Source organism: Bombus pascuorum, chromosome 15 (assembly GCF_905332965.1).
Source record: "Bombus pascuorum chromosome 15, iyBomPasc1.1, whole genome shotgun sequence".
Classification (NCBI taxonomy): Eukaryota; Metazoa; Arthropoda; class Insecta; order Hymenoptera; family Apidae; genus Bombus; species Bombus pascuorum.
In genome coordinates, this window is record NC_083502.1 from 2,241,146 (window position 1) to 2,258,253 (window position 17,108).

Sequence of the window (17,108 nt, forward strand, 5' to 3'; positions counted from 1 at the left end):
AACTTTCAAGATTTCCAAGACTTTCATAAGTTTTAGGGTATCGAATCGTATTAGAACTGATTTGAATTTTTGCCACATTCAGATATTTAATGCGACTTAAAATGCTTGAGACAACCCATCACTACTTCCAATTAAAGTAGCCTTCAGGATTGAATCACATTCAACACACAACCTACTCGACCACTCCATACATGGCCAACTAAAGCAAGAGAGATTCGTTTCGTGAAGCTTGTTTCTGATTATGAAAAGAAGGGCGGCGGCATAGCGAGGGAGTACTAACAGCTCCTCCCTTCTCCGTATAAACGTCGGCATCAGGCAATCAGTAGCGTTTCTATAATGTGATAGAGTAAGAAGGAAAGAGAGTGAGATTGTTCTATAACAACGATATGCCGATGTTCGCGACCCTGCTCAAGCGTGGCCCTGACCGGGGGTATTGGTAAAAAGAGGGGAAGGAAGGCCAGAGAAAGTAGGAGGTGTGCATCGTTTATCCCTCTTCGACGGGGTGGGCGTCCGACGGTTTCTGCGTACGCCCCTGTCTAACGAACCTCTGCTCGGTGCCAACTATCACGAATAACCAACGACCAATCAGAGCTCTGATCCTCGCACTTGGCGTACGGCGACGTTGCCACCTTGTGTACCGCCCCACGGCGAAAGTAGTCCTCTCATAGCGGTATTCGTAGCCCTGTTTTCGTGAGGGACGGCCGACCAACACGTTGCGAGTCTACGTGCACATGTTGAAATCACGTTGAAATCGAATCGTGTGCAAGGTGATACGAAACTAGCGTAAGATTGTTCTTTCGTTGGAAATTTTCGGTTATAGAGTATCCGCTAACTAATTTTTTCGTCGATCATCAGAAAGAAAAAGAAGAACATTGGCTTGTCCTATATCTGTACTTTTGGCGGCAACTTTGAACATAGCGTCACTCTTCTGGTGTTACCAAGGAAATTAGTTGAACCACAGTGGCAAAGAATTCATAGTTAAATCTCGTTTGATCGTATTTCTTTTTATAAAAGAAACATTTCCACTATAACAGAGAGTGTATCAACCAAAGAAGGAAGACGTAGATCGTCGACCGCGATCGCTTCGAGAAGAGTGTGCGCGCGCGTACCACGCAACGCTTCAGTATGCACGCGATGTATAGATGTACACATGGAAATGCATTTCTAAAACAGCGAATATTTATATATAATATATATATATATATTTATATATATATATATTCTAGCGAATATATATATTACTTTACATAACACAATATTATTGTACTGTGTTTATTTTTCTGTCCATTACCAACTTCTTTGTAATCTACAATATTGTAAAATCTTTTAGGTTGAAGTTTAGTTATCCGTGGTGTTCTATTATGGCCGTCTCAGGGACAGTTACGGAGCCGAACAGATGAAACAGGAAGTGTAGTGAGCACGGGAGGCTTATCATCCTGGTTTTTGAGGGAAAAATCGAGTGGCGGGAGTACAGAGTGGACGTTTCTGCGGAGGAGCCACGTGCTGTTCGCGAGTTAGGTGGAGTCCCATGTGCAAAGTGGGTGGAGGCTGCATCGTGAGGCTGCCTTCCCCGTTATCGCGGGTAGGTGAGTGTGTTGGTGAGGCGGACAGTCGACAAACGACCGAGTGGGCGGGTGTGACGACATACAGTGCGCCTCTGTGTCAGTGGTTATGCGCGTCCTTGCCACGGTGGGCAATATTTCGAGCGGCTGCGGGTGGGGCGGCAGGAACAGGGGCGTAGGGAGGCGGTCCTCGATTGGGTTCTCGAGGAGTGCTCTCTGGCCTTCTTTGTCTTCGGAGAGTGGTCTTTGCACGTGTCGATATCGTTTAAGTCGGTCGTGTTTCTTGCTCATTCGACGCTAAGGCTTCATTCGCATCATTTTCACTTCATTTTCGTTCAATCGCGATGTACCTTAGTCGCAAGTGTCGTTTACTTTGATTCGAAATAAAGGAAAAAGAAAAACGGAGCCAGATGCGGTGTTCAAGTGGCAGGGTAGTTACGATTGTAGCTAAGTCGGTGGAGATTCATACCTTAAGTAGTTACAAAGTAAAATAGAGCGGGTTTAAACAACTAATGAATTTTTTAGGTTAAACGCTCTTCCAGCGGGTGTTCCCGTGTACCACGGACTAAATAGTCAGTCCTGTTTGGTATAGTCAAGAATGGATTCCTAGCATAAGGGTAATCTGCATAAATTACGTTGACGACGATCTTGTTTGTGTTAAGAATATACTACACCTATATTTATCATGAAACGAAGCGTGGATGGGAGAAGTATCAATCAGGTGAGTCGATTGAGAAATTTTATTTAATTATTTCTATAGAAGTAAAGTATGCAGAAATGAGAAGAGCGTTGAAATTATTTGACAGGAGGAGATCGAAGATCATGATCTTTTACAAACGCAGCAGCAGCAGCAGCAGGATGAAGCTGAACAGCAACAACAGCAATTGGAACAGCAAACTGCCCAACCTCAAATTCGTTTCTTAACCACAAATGCAGCTGTTTTGCAGCAATTGCAGCAGCAACAAGATGTTCAACAACAAGCACAGCAACAACAGCAGCCACAAGTCATTACTTTGCAACAATTGCAAAATTTTGTGCCTTTACAGACTCAGCAACCGCAACATGATCAACAAAGAGCACAAACCATTTCTGTACAATCTTTGCCTCAACAATTTTTGCAGGTGAGAAATGCTTTTAGAAGAATATTAAATGGTTCGCTTCTTTTCTTTCTTCTTTTAAGATGTAAAAATTACTTCAGGGTGCTCAGTTGATCAGTACTCAGGCTCAAGCTGCACTTCAGCAACAGCAACAACAGTCTCAACAACAGCAAACACAACAACAATCGCAACAACAGCAACAACCGCAACAACAACTCAGTTATAGTGTTATACCACAGATGCAAACCGTTAACATTGATGGCCAAGAAGCACTTTTTATTCCATCCTCTGCTATGTCTGCTGCAGGAGGACATCATCAAAGCCAACCAACAATGCAGTTCGCCACTGCTAATGGCCAACAAGTTCAACTTGCTAGCCAGCAAGTACAACTGGCTAATGGTCAGACTATTATTACACCACAGCCAGTTAGTTTGATAAAAGCACCCAGTGTCTTTCCTACTTCTATCATACAGAATATCACTGCCCAAACTGTTCAATTGCCATCAGGTATGTGTTCCATTGTTATCAGATTACTTTCATAAAAGATAGCAAATTTCATTAAATGTTTTCTATATTTAGGGCAAAGTGTTCAAGTTAGACCTCTTCAGTTCCCTATGCAACATGTTCAACAAACTGTGCCTGTGCAAGTACCAGTTACTGCTAGTAATGGACAGACAGTTTATCAAACTGTACATTTTCCAGTTCAAGCATTGTCCAGTGTTTTCAATGTGCCTGCCACGCAGATGATACCTCAGATCACGCAAGTATGTTGATTATGCGAATACAAATTTTTGTGCGATAAGAATTAGTATACATATATTATTTGAAATAAAATTTATTTGTAGCAAATTCCACAAGTAGCTCAAATAATTACACCTAATGGACAAATTCAGCAAGTCCAGATTGCCAACATACCACAACTTCAAAGCTTACAAGTAAATATAAAAAGAAATAATACATCATATAACAATGTACGATTTTATTAAAATAATGTTGATATAAGAATCAACAGGTAACACAAGTAGCTCAGCAAGTTGCTCAGCAACAAGCACAGCAAGTAGTGCAACAGCAAGCTCAACCACAAGTTGTACAGTCTGTGCAGCAGCAACAGCAACAACAGGCGGCACAAGCTCAAGTGCAACAGCAACAACAACAACAAGTGCAGCAAGTTGTACAGCAAGTTATACAACAGCAGCAGCAACAACAAGTTCAACAAGCGCAACAACAATCATCTACACCATCTTCAACTGTAGCAACTTGGAGCACAACAGTAACAACTCCAAGCAACGTTCAGGTGAAAGATTGTAGAAGATGTATTAAAAAAGTTAATTATCTTTTATTTCTACAATTAAATGTTTATATTTATTGCATCTTCTATAGGTACTTGGAATCGGTGCACTTGGAAGGCCAATGCAAGGAAGCAACAATGTAATTACCACAAAAGATGGACAGAAGATTGATGTACAGACGTTATCAGCATTAGCAAGACCACCAGAGTCAGTCGAGGGTGATATAAAGGTAGCCAGTATTGATGCTAGACAATTAGCTAGCGGCCAAGTTATACATATTCCTGCTGCTCAAACAACACAACCTGCAGTTCAGCCAATTACAATTGCAGGTACATTGACCAATGACTGTTAATTTGAATTTTCTCTATCTACAACTGGGAAAACCATATTAACACTTTAATACGTATATCCTACAGGAACGCAAGCACAACAGCTAACTTTAATTCCTGCATCCGCGTTAGCAAGCTTAACTGCCCAGCAAGGTAACATGATGAGGAGCGTTGGTAACGGCAGTATAATGCAACTTCAACCTGCCGGTGGAATGAACGCGGCAAATGGTTTTCTTCAGTCGATACCTGTGCAAAATATTCCAGGTCTAGGTAATGTGCAAGTTATACCTGCAAGTGCACTGCAGCCCGCCACTGTTCAAACGCTACCTGCAACAGCAGCTGCACCGATTGTTGCTGCTCCAACCGTACAATTAGATTCGAACGATCCGACAAAGTGGCAAATTTTACAAACTCTTCAATCGAATAACGCGTTAACAACGCCCACCCCCACATCACACCAGCATCAAGTAGCTACCGCACCGTCTGCGAATATCGAGACAGATTCTAATAAGCAACATCGTAGGAGGGTTGCTTGCACGTGTCCTAATTGCGGAGATGGTGATAGGTAGGATTTCAAAACTAATCTGTATTTGTTCAAGTTCATAACAATTTTATAAATTGAAATTCATATGAATAGGAATAGAGATATGACTAGAAAACGGCAACATGTATGCCACATAGCGGGTTGTAATAAGGTATACGGAAAGACCAGTCATCTTCGGGCTCATTTGAGGTGGCATACCGGAGAACGACCGTTTGTTTGTAGTTGGATATTCTGTGGTAAGAAATTTACCAGGTCGGATGAGCTTCAGAGGCATCGTAGAACTCACACCGGTGAAAAGAGATTCCAATGCCCTGAGTGTACTAAAAAATTCATGAGATCGGACCATTTGACGAAACATATAAAGACACACACGAAGATTCGAAGTACGGTAAGAAGAGTTGTAGTCTGTCTGGGATCAGTTCGGTTTAGAGATAAACGAAAAGAATGGAAAGTCGAAAATGTTGTATGTCTATTATTATTTTTTCATATTTTTCTTTCTATTGTAGGAAGCAGCTACTTCAACGCAGGAAGGTTCCTCAGATAGTCAATCTTCAACGGAAGAAAAAATTATTATCGCTCTGCACAAAGATACAGAGCAGTCTGATATAGTTATTACTGAACAAATGGATGAAATTAAACCTGAACCAACGAATCATGTAACAAAGGAATAAAAATAAGAATTATGTTTTTTCCATATGGGATCCTTTGCCGGGAAGATTTAGGAATAAAAAAAGCTGTTGGTTGAAACGTTGGTTGTTACATTAACAACATCGATGAAAGATTTAAAAATCTAGGTAGTGTTACATTATTTATGACAGTTCGCAAAGATTATCACAGTTATATTTTGCGATGCTGCTAAACGAGAGGGGAAACTTTTTACAGGGATTATCGTAATTCAATATAGTGTATAATCTATTTTTGTATTGATGGGCGAATTTTGTAAATATGTATAATAATTGTATATTAATTGTAAAAAGAAAGATCTTTTGCACAAAATGAATTTTACACTTATAAACAGTTTTTGATATTACGACTCTAAGATATGTTCAGTCTTTCACCTTAATATAGAAAAATTTTATGCTATGTAGAGACAATAACTGTTGCATTCGATTAATCTTTTCAGGCTATTACTTGGATAAAATCATATACAGAATAAAAACCTAAAAGGTAAGATGTTTCATTGCTTTTATTTATTTGTATAATGGCGAAAGTTTCTCTTTAAGAAGCCTCATTCTATCACCGATATTTGTATGTTATTATATGCTAATTATATTCCTTATAAATTATACATATGTATATATTGTATTTCAAATATTTCGTACTTCTTTTACATTTTAATATGACATATAAAATATTACTTTTTATATAGTAAATGTCTTATTTTAATACATCTTGATTGATATCTTATTTTTAATCAATTTTAATTTATGGAAATCATTTTGTCGGTTTTATAATACATTAAGAATTAATGTTTTTACTTAACTTCCGAATTGCATAAACGAATAAGGAAACAATTACAATTGGAATGTTTAAAAACGGATGTGTGTTTCTATAGTGGAAAGCGAGGCTGCGAATCTCTTCTTGGTAGCCAATGGTAACATAGCTACAAGAGAAAGATACTGTTCTCATTTCACTGTCATGAGTTTAAGAGCTCCCAGGTGTGGTGTATTCAGGTGTATTCGACTCGACGTATGCATCTTCGATCGAATATGACTCGTCAATGCTATAAACAAATGGTCGACTTTTATCAAGATGTGCATTAATTCAGTTATTTATACGTCTAACGAGTCAATTTTAATTTTTACCCGTAAGAAACATCAGTGCATCTGAATTTTTATCGGCCTTGGAAAAATTTGGAATGTTGTGGATTCTGTTCGTTCATAGTGAATCAGAAACGGATGCAAAGTGCGGTAGTTTCAAAGACTGTTCCTCTGGGGGGATAGAATCGTTTTATCAATTTTAGGTAAATTATTTATAATTTGTCTCATTATACTTACGGCATATGTTCTAAAGTATAAAAATTGCCAATACAAATATAAAATATCGTAGAAAATGTTGAAATTATTTTTTTGCTAACCTAATTGCACTATTTTCTGTGTAGGAGGTCTAATCTTATCTCAAAATGTGTTTCAGCCATTCTACATGCTACAGTCTACAATTTAATTTGATCATAAGGATCGTAATTCAGATTTATCTAAATTAATCGTTTTATTTTTATAATACGATTTTAACAGAGGTGGTAAATACTTTTATAAAAGTTGAACAAGGATGCCTGCACCACCTCCACCTCCACCTCCTGTCTTCAACACATCTGGTTCTGGGATAGCAGATCAGGATAGAAATTTACTTCTTCAGTCAATTAGAGCTGGGAAAACTTTAAAAAAAACTGTAACCGTAGATAAAAGTGCACCTGTAGTTAGTGGTAAGTTACAATGTATATTTTTCAGTCAGCGATACTTATTATTATTATCATTTTAGGTAGAGTTAGAGGTGAATCAGGAAGCTCTTCTTCCTTATATAGCAAGGAAAATAGTTCTAATGTAGCAAACAGTGGCATTAGCACAAGTAATGGAGGTCCCATAGGACTAGGTGGATTATTTTCTACTGGTATTCCTAAATTAAAGCCTGTAGGATCTAGGACTTCTGCAGTTGAAAAGAACAATAGTAATGTTAATAATACAAACTTTGGTCAATCGACTGTCCCTAGCATAAAAAGAGGTCCACCGCCAATTCCACCACCAGCCACTCAAAAACCACAACTATTTGTTCAGGTAAAGATATCTAAAAAGTTATATGTTAATATAGATTTGAAGATTTTGTGTCACATTTTAGAAGGCAAACTCAATACCAGGACAAAGTACTACAGACTCTAGTTCTACTATGGAAGCACCTAAGGGATTTGGAAAGCCTACTCTTGCTCCCAAACCACCTACCACATCATCATCTGCATTGCACAAACCATCACCACCTCCTAAGAAATTAAACTTAACTGGAGGAAGTGTATCAAGAGCACAAAGTATGCGATTGCCTAGATCACCTCCTGTACTTGCTCCAACTCCACCTTCCCTTCATCAGTCTCAGGATTGTCTGAACGAGACCCAATCGAGGCCTACGAATCGAATTCTTAAACCTCCAGTCGCGAAACCTCCTTCTCCACCTACATCTAGATCAAACAATATACCCTCTACAGCAACTAGAGTGGCACCGCCACCTCCTTCTAGAGTAACTGTTAGCGCTCCTTGTATACCACCTCCACCTCCACCCCTTCCGCATCGTCCAGCTCCTACTCATCAAAGACTGGCCCCACCGCCGCCACCACCGCCAACACCTCCCACAAGGAGTTCTTCCATGCGCAATGGACAGACGATGAATGCTCTAGATTTAGAGGTTCGGTTCGCGGATATGTTTCATTCTATTGCGAATTTCCCGCCGCCAGAGCAATTTAAGGGATTTACAAAAGTCTACAGCAGCAGAAATGGTGAGAACGATATGTTTAAAAATCTATCATATTCGTTTTCGAATCATACTATTAGGCGGTATACTGCGGAGTTATTTTTATAAATTTGCATATCTAAAAATATTCATCATTTCTTGCATATGATTTACTACTGACAATGAGTCACCATGTTATATTCATATATCATAAATCAACTAGTTTGTTTTGTTTCTGCTCATGAATAGAAAGTTATCTTCTTGCATGTACATTTATGTGGCACAAAGTAAAATTAAGTATGAAAAATAAAGCACGTATTTATTTAACTAATTTAGTTGTTTATTATATATTACAATACAGCAACTAATACTAGATGCTTATTTAAATACTTGAGCTAATTGCTTGCATTGCGTGATATGCATCTTCAAGATCCAACTGCTTGTTACTGTAATTGCCTGATTATCGAGCGAATTTAAGTTTTATCAAGAGAAAAATAATAGAAGTATTTGAAAATTCCAGCTGCAAAACAACAAGCTCCTGCGCCACCCATGCAAATGTCTTCTATATCCAATACAATGGTATCATTAAATACTTCATCTGGAGGTTAACTGTGACAATACAGAACCACTTCTTCTTTGGCACATTCAAGTAATTTGTTATATTTATTATGTTACACAACTAGTTTTAATAGTTTTCGAAATATTATTACATTGAAACGAAAGGTTTAGATGAAAAAAAAAGAAGCGGAATAAAAGTATTAAAACTACTATGTATTATGAAGTATAATGAACATTTTATGTTTATTAAAAATAAAATGTTGATTTTAATGTTTCTAATTTCACAGCTGTACAAATTTCTCGTATAAAATTTTGATATGTCGTATTATTGAGATAGTACATGGTGAATTTAAAGAAAAGAACTGCATTTATATTATATATATATCTTGAATGTAATATCTTGAATGGTTTTGTAATAAGGACAAAGTCTTATACACTTTTATTTATAACAACGACTTTTTATTATTAACTAATGTACAATATTAAATATCAGAATTTTTTTAGATATAGTTTATTGTAGCTGGCAGTTAAACGATGTGAAACTTTCCTAGTTCTATGTTCTTGTAAGTTGAAGACTCAGTCTATTTTGCAAATTTCATGTTAATATGATGAAATATATATATATATATATATAATATGTAAACAATGATTCTTATAATGATCACGATTTTATTTAAAATAGACAATATAATATCCGCGATAAATAAATCAAAAATTTCCATTGTCCCGGTATAAGACAAAACATTCGTTCTTTTCTTGTATCTACTTGAATTAATCGAAATTTTCACATCGGTAACTTGAGTCGGGACAATGCAGAGACTGATAATGCAATTAAATTAAAACGATCTTTATACTTCAAGTTCCTTTTCAATAATCCTACGATACTCGTCAAAACCTCCTTCGATGCATCGAACAGATCCTTCTCCACATACCCAGAGTTCGGTACATACCATGCGAATTAATCTTTCGTCGTGTGAAACTAATATAACACCTGCCTGGAAGATTATTCAAAATAGAATTTGCATAACATAAACTAAGAGAAAATTTAGGACGATTTTTTACCTGACAAGTATTCAATGCTTTGCCTAAAGCTTCGATGGATTCGATGTCTAAATGATTCGTAGGTTCATCAAGTACCAAAAAGTTTGGCATTGCAGCACACATTAGTGCAAATGCTACTCTAGATTTTTGCCCTCCAGACAAAGAACTAATAGTCTGCAAAGCTAAATTACCACTTATTCCAAAGCTTCCAAGCATTCTTCTGTATTCCTCAACTGGTTTACCTGGTAATTAAATGAAGAACAAATTATAGAACTAATCTATTAATAGTAGCATTTGTACAAATTAAAAATTAATTCACACCTGGAAAATGATTTTGCAATAGTTCAACTGGGCACACACGCATATCAAGTTGGTCTACATGATGTTGACTAAAATATCCAAATTTCAAATTTCTATGAACATGCACTGTGCCTCGTGTTGGGCTTAGTGCACCTGTTATGATCTTTAAAAGCGTAGTTTTACCAGCACCATTCTCTCCCACGATACATATACGGGATTGTAAGCTAGCAGTCAAGTTCACGCCACTAAATATATACGAATTATCGACTCCTCCAGTATAACTAAAGGAGACTTCGTTAAGTTGCAATATTGGAGGACTTAATGGTTCAACATCTGGGAAACGAAGAGTTACTTCTCCTTCCTTCTCCATTGGTTTAAGTTCTGGTCTGTTAAAAATGATAAAATTTGAGCGCTCTCTGATCGTTCTCTAGATTAGATTTACTAAACTTACAGTTTTTCTAGCATTTTAATTTTACTCTGTACACTAGAAGCACGATTGGCATTGTATCGAAATCGATCAATGAATTCTTGTACATGTGCTCTTTTCGCTTGCTGAGCTTCATATTCTCTCTGTTGATTTCTTTCACGTTCCCCTTTAGTTTTTGCGAACTGTTCATAATTACCACGATACGCTTCAATTTTTTGTCCACGCAAATACAGTATATCGGTAGGAACCTGTTGTAAAAAATATCATAAAATTAAACTTATTTATTTACAATGTATGAATAATATTCTTTAAAGGACACGAGTCTTTACCGTGTCTAAGAAGTTCCTGTCGTGAGAAACCACGAGTAACGTAGTTGGCCATGACTGTAAATATTTTTCCAACCAAAGTATGGCTTTAATATCAAGCATGTTTGTAGGTTCGTCAAGTAATAAAAGATCAGGTCTAGAAAACAGTGCCCTTGCAAGTGCTAATCTCATTCTCCAGCCACCAGAGAAAGCTTTAGTTGGCCACGATTGTCTTTCGACAGAGAACCCAAGTCCTGATAAAATTGCACTAGCTCTAGCAGGTGCTTTATCTACTTCAGCTAACTGCATTGCTTCATATACTCTAGCTAATTCTTCGCCTAATGCATCTCCCGTTTTACCACCATCCTTTTCGATCGCCACTTGCAATTCTGTTTCCTTACTAAGTAACATACTTCTCTCTTGGTCGCATTCTAATACAGATTCGAGAGCAGAAGTATCGTCTCCGGCGACTTCTTGTTCTACATGCAAAACTCTTATATGGGATGGTATTCTCAGCTGTTTACTGAAATGATTGAAATAAAACGATATTTAGAAAATTAAGTAAAATACGTAGAATAGGAAATTATCATAGTACACGTTTTAGTACCTAGATATCATTCTTAATAATGTAGTTTTACCGAGTCCATTTCTACCAATAAGGCCATAGCGTCTACCGAATGCAAGCGTTAAGTCAGCTCCTTGCAATAATATTCTATCCCCATATGCTATATCAAAGTTTTCTATTCTAATGTCCTGGGCTTTATTTACACCACCTTTTGTCTCCATTCTACTATCCTTTTTACTCGTCATTTGACTCGCGCTAGCGGATTCTATACCTTGGCTTATAATATTAATTCGTCCACTTAATTCATTGTTACTTCTCTTTTCTTGTTTTTGTTGTAATTTTGCCTCTGCCTTTTCTAGCTTCTTGGCATCTACTTTCTGTAAAAGAATATTTTGTAATCGAAGTACTATTTAAATATTAATTATCCACAGAATTATTTTTTACCATAGCGTCATCTCTAGTAGTAACCCATATACTTTTTATTTGTTCTACTTGAGCTTCTAGGGTAGCAGCCATAGTACCCAAATGTACTGGAGCATTTAATACTTTGTTTACCCCATTTTTTCTCCTTTCAACGTTTCCATCGTTTGAATTACCTTTTAGCATTTCCAGTAGCTTGACGCATATTTGTCTGCAAATAAAAAATTCTAAATCAGAAATTTGAGCAAAGATTATGTAAGAATATGATTTCAAAAATAAATATCAGAAAGAACTATAAATTGAAACTGCAGCTGTAAGTTATAAAGTCAAACATAAAATAAACGATAGCAATAAAGGGTAATTGACAACATTATGAAAAGTGATAAGTGCGAACACGTTTACAGACCTAACCTCATTCTCTGGTTTTTCTGCAACCTCGTGTAATACCTCCCCTATTGCTTCGTAAACTTCGTCGCCATCCTCGAAGTCATCCTTTGAACTATCTAAAATACCTTCATGAGCACGGATATTTATGTTAGTTAAAAACATACGTACCACTTATAAATGAAATGATAAATATTTCGTATAACTTATAGGTTATTCTTTGGAAATATACCTTCTACATATTGGTATAGGTCGTCATCTATCGTGGGAAATTGACTACGAATGTATTCTCCACAGACTGCCATGCCAATTAGCGTGTTTAACGAGAATGTCAAAACGAATTTACTTCGAACGATTTACAAAACGATATGCTTGACAGAACCAGACGTCAAAATTCCTTTGAACACTGCAAACACATGTTTACGCCATTTTAGAATGTAGTGCTGCAGTCAAAACACCGTCCAGGTAGATTAATTTAAATCTAAATTACTTCCCGATATGCTTCGTTCCTGTACAATTTTCTTTACGATATTTTCAATATGTATCTTGCATTAATAATCTACAAAATATTCTTGCGATTCAATTTGGTGATTTTATATAGAATCTAATGGTAACGTAGCCATTTTGAAGCTGTCAAAATGATTCTTGCCATTTGATTATGTGTGGTATTTGTCCTCTTGAGTTCTAACCGATTCGCTCGTGATTATTATTCAATTTGTATACTGCGATCTACTCACATTGTGAAGACTGCGTATAATCAGAAACGTCGAAGTTATTTCAAGTTAATTGAATGCACGACAAAGATTTATCACTATTATCCAAGAGAAAGATGTCAAAGAAAGTTGGTGGAAGTGATTCGAATTTTTGTAACATCGATCAGACTCTTTGCTTGATGATTGTTTAGTAGTACCGTTGTTGGAATTATTTATTCTTATTTAAGTTGTTTGAAAAGAAAACGATACAGTTCTGTATAAAATAGAGAAAATGGCGACTGACATCGAGGAATCAGATACTGACGATCATGAAAGGCCAGCTCCTCCGAAACGGCAATGTACACGACTTAAAGGCAACGAGATGATTTGGGATATGGTAACTATTACGTATAGTTATAATAAATTAAATATTATATTAAATTATTTTAATGATATATAGGGTGATTCATAAATACATGTCAATACTTTAGAGAGTGAATCTATACATTAAAATAAGTAAAAGACATCATATGCATATATGTCACATATATTCCTTCGTTTTTAACTTATGGATGATTAAAGAAAATGTTCAAAGTATTTGTCTTGTGCCTCAATATACTTTACAGTTACTATATACTTTAGCATTGTTATATTTATAATTAAAGCATACCTTGACATTATTTAAAGTTTATAAACAATATCGAATTTTAGTTTTCAGTATTTTATTTTTACATCTACTACTGTTCCAAAAGCGGGAAGATAAAAATTATAAACTTTACATAGATCAAAACATGCTTTAGCTATATATGCAGACCATATATGCAGTATATTAAAGCATGAGACAGACATGTTAAAAGATATGAAAATTAAGATAGAAGAAGACATAGAACTGTCCTTTATATTAATCATATGAATCATCTTATATATTAATCGTACGTTTTATTTCTCTAAATAGAAATGAGCAAAGTGTGATCATTTAATTTCTCAAAATATATGTTCTATTTAAGCATTCATTTTGTAGGAAAAGAATTCAGTAGGAAAAGAAGAAATGGTACAAGAAACAGAAAATGTAGAATATGACGATGCAGAAAGACAAGCAAGGGAAAAATTGAAAAGATGGCAAGCTTGTCAGGTGGCCAAAGGACACGTGGATAATACTATTAATGTAGTATTAGAAAATTACATTATGGTAACTTCATCCTCTTATTCCGTGGAAGAGTCCAGATTTCAGTTATTTAGAGGAAACGATATGGAAGACACTGCAGTTATGATGGCAATTCGTAATCACGGTCTAGTACAGTCTGCAGGACTTGTTTCTCAATCCAGTGCTTTTTACAGTGACAAAGCTCCAGGGTATTGGACCAATAATGAATACACTGATGTGCACTGTTCATGCCCCTCTAATCGCATACAAAATGTTGGAAATTTTGAAAACTCTGTAGCTACTACATCTGCAAATTCATTAAGATTGAATGATTCAAAAAGTACAGAGGAATATGATAGACTTGATTGGGATTTGGATAAAATAGACGAGAATGACCAACAGGAGAATTTTCTAGAAAGAGCTGTGGCAGAAGCTATAAAGAAGAAAGGGCTGAGTGCTTTAAGCGTCGACTATGGTTGAGCAAACTAAATATTCCATCTTAATATATGATTATACAATAGCATTACGTATACCTTTTTATCTTTGCAAATCTATTTTGATTTGTATGGACAACTGCATAGATGACATTCATCAGAAGTTTTGCAAGTAATTGTATTCCATTGAGATAAGAAATTTTTATGATTATCTATTTCTTTATTTGTCACAGACAAATATATATATCTCTAGTTATGCATAGAAATGTACCATATATATTCTAGATCGAAATATTTTTGACGAGAAATTAGATTTCATTAATATATAAAATGGTGTAGTACAAAGTTTTGTTCACGATTAATCGGACTGCACAAAATCAAAACTTTATTCATATTTGATTCGTTGAAAAAGCAGTTTTAACAATCTTAAAGGCTTGAATCTAAATATTCCAAATATGTACAATAATTTTCTAACATCGATCAATGGTTGTTAATCATTGTTAAAATTCAAAGGTACTAATTCATTCCATACAGTATTGCTTCTATCCATTCCTAAAGACGATTTATTATATCTTTTTGTAAATTGTAATTTCTTAAGTGATATACATAAAACATATTTGTTTTATAAAATTAGTATTACAGGTTTTAGAAAGAAGAGTGAATTTATTGTACGTAAGAGTATTACAAATGCTTTCTTCTGACTTTTTCGTTTTGTATACGAAGGCCTTCATGATATGTATGTATTTCATCATCTGTAAATAGATTGTTACGTACGAGACGTATAAATAAAATTTTCATCCTCACGTTATACGACGGTACGTATCTCTCCAGCAGAGCATGTAACGTGTCCAATATCGGTACACATGATTCGTATTTCTAGCACTTATGAATAAAGAGGTGTAAACGCATATAACAACGTGTTATTGTACAGGGATTCTGCAATTTGCGATCTGGAAATGACACCCGTTGATACTTGAAAATCTACTTAATTTTGAGAGTAAACTGTTTAGTAATTCCTGTAGCTACGGAGCAGAATCATACTTGTCTGAGATTAAAACTATTGTCATGTATAGAACAACTCAGAAATCTGCGGTATTTCAATGTGTAGGGCCAGATCATTTCTAGGTCATGTCATATTTGCATTCCTTCCCTGTAGAATTTCCTTTGTTAATTTACAACTTAATTTCAATATCAAAAAGGATCATTAAATATTTTAGCTTTTATTAATCTAATTTAATATTAAAAACGTAAATCGCACGTATATTTTTCTCACTGGATTTATATATTTCATTTAATAAATAGTATTATGAAGATGAACTGAATAACTAAAATCAGTTGAGTTATATTTTCCTGGAACAAAGGTCGAAAAAATAATGAAATTAGATAAAGAATAGTAGATATATGTTTAGTGCCAGAATCGCGGGCCATAAATGGATTATATATTTGATGAAAAGCGATAATAACTAATTTCCTAATTCAAATTATTCCGTGGTGTGCTAGTCGCCCTTATTATTTTTCGTATTAATATTAACAAGTAATAAACGAGTAATCGTAGAAAATCGGCGGCTCATGTGTATCATGATATATATGTGCAGTGGCTCGCAAAGCTACATTTTGCTACAGAAAACATTTATGCCTATATTGTCCGTGTTATATGAAACATTTTAAAATTTTATTAATACTATAATGAGACGCGACTGCCATAAGTATGTGGACAAAATATGAATTCAATTTCGGAATATATATGTTACAGGATATTTATTGTAAATTTATATTTAAAAAAATTAATATACGGTATGAATAATCAACTTAAACATATAATGTATTATATTAAAAGTGGTTTCACTGAATACCTAGATTTATTAATATTGTGGATAATTGAATACTTTTGTGATCTCTGCAAAATATATATTTGTGTTGAATATCTTGTAACTTCTGTATAAATTTCTAGAATCATTTAATTATACCCATAGAATTATCATTATAGCGCTAATGAAATTTTTAAATGTGTTCATAAAAAAGTTAGTAATACTAATACTTTTGCGAGCTACTATATGTATTTTTCAAATTAAAAATGAATATCATATTCAGGTAAAAAAAATATACATTGATTGCGTTCGGTTATCTTGTCTCCATCAAAAAGGTCGATACACGAGCATACATATACATGTATATATATACATATATAATAGTACGTGCATGTAACTGCTCGGCCATTAATCATACCGCAAATCCGTATACGCATACTGTTACAGTTTGCAACTGTATAATTTACATTAGACTGAAATGGTGGAATTCCAGAGAACTAATCATCAAAAATTTACGATATATTAATTTTCTTAATAGCGGGCATATATCATGCGATATGTATATACACATGTATAGATTGCAGATTTTTATCCATCTATGGAAAATATAATATGCATAAATATATAAAATGTTCAAAGTAGAGTATTTATTATAGTATTTAATAGATGAGATAAATTTCTATTTAGGTTCCATTTCCTTAGTTATGTTCATAAAGATATAAAAATTTGTAATCTACATATGTATGTATACATATATACTATATAAAAATGATGTAT

The 17,108-nt window shown here is 35.0% G+C and overlaps 4 protein-coding genes across 10 annotated transcripts; 3 read left to right on the top strand and 1 right to left on the bottom strand.

Annotated features, from left to right (window-relative positions):
- The first annotated feature begins 648 nt into the window (after positions 1 to 648).
- Positions 649 to 5,851, top strand: LOC132914976 (transcription factor Sp4-like). Of its 6 annotated transcripts, none has more exons than XM_060974548.1 (12): positions 649 to 783; positions 1,331 to 1,586; positions 2,088 to 2,283; positions 2,369 to 2,683; positions 2,761 to 3,166; positions 3,239 to 3,423; positions 3,505 to 3,594; positions 3,663 to 3,953; positions 4,040 to 4,277; positions 4,365 to 4,842; positions 4,915 to 5,209; positions 5,328 to 5,851. In XM_060974548.1, exons 3-12 carry the CDS (start codon positions 2,248 to 2,250, stop codon positions 5,490 to 5,492), a joined length of 2,499 nt encoding a protein of 832 aa, XP_060830531.1. In that variant the 5' UTR covers positions 649 to 783; positions 1,331 to 1,586; positions 2,088 to 2,247; the 3' UTR covers positions 5,493 to 5,851. The 6 variants fall into 6 exon arrangements, with proteins under 6 accessions (XP_060830531.1, XP_060830532.1, XP_060830533.1 ...); XM_060974549.1 differs by having other exon boundaries at positions 1,331 to 1,582; XM_060974550.1 differs by having other exon boundaries at positions 657 to 758.
- Positions 5,852 to 6,458: 607 nt separating this feature from the next.
- Positions 6,459 to 9,086, top strand: LOC132914996 (uncharacterized). Its single transcript, XM_060974608.1, has 5 exons — positions 6,459 to 6,784; positions 6,955 to 7,243; positions 7,300 to 7,592; positions 7,654 to 8,299; positions 8,774 to 9,086. Exons 2-5 carry the CDS (start codon positions 7,090 to 7,092, stop codon positions 8,860 to 8,862), a joined length of 1,182 nt encoding a protein of 393 aa, XP_060830591.1. The 5' UTR covers positions 6,459 to 6,784; positions 6,955 to 7,089; the 3' UTR covers positions 8,863 to 9,086.
- Positions 9,087 to 9,246: 160 nt separating this feature from the next.
- Positions 9,247 to 12,697, bottom strand: LOC132914979 (ATP-binding cassette sub-family F member 3). 2 transcript variants are annotated; one of them, XM_060974563.1, is made up of 9 exons: positions 12,486 to 12,697; positions 12,276 to 12,381; positions 11,894 to 12,080; positions 11,492 to 11,826; positions 10,909 to 11,407; positions 10,604 to 10,827; positions 10,174 to 10,538; positions 9,874 to 10,094; positions 9,247 to 9,806 (listed from the first exon to the last, which is right to left on the bottom strand). In XM_060974563.1, exons 1-9 carry the CDS (start codon positions 12,556 to 12,558, stop codon positions 9,660 to 9,662), a joined length of 2,157 nt encoding a protein of 718 aa, XP_060830546.1. In that variant the 5' UTR covers positions 12,559 to 12,697; the 3' UTR covers positions 9,247 to 9,659. The 2 variants fall into 2 exon arrangements, with proteins under 2 accessions (XP_060830546.1, XP_060830547.1); XM_060974564.1 differs by lacking the exon at positions 12,486 to 12,697 and having other exon boundaries at positions 12,281 to 12,381.
- Positions 12,698 to 12,887: 190 nt separating this feature from the next.
- Positions 12,888 to 15,439, top strand: LOC132915003 (uncharacterized). Its single transcript, XM_060974618.1, has 2 exons — positions 12,888 to 13,342; positions 13,967 to 15,439. The coding sequence occupies exons 1-2, from the start codon at positions 13,238 to 13,240 to the stop codon at positions 14,567 to 14,569; spliced, it is 708 nt and encodes a 235-aa protein (XP_060830601.1). The 5' UTR covers positions 12,888 to 13,237; the 3' UTR covers positions 14,570 to 15,439.
- Positions 15,440 to 17,108: the final 1,669 nt, after the last annotated feature.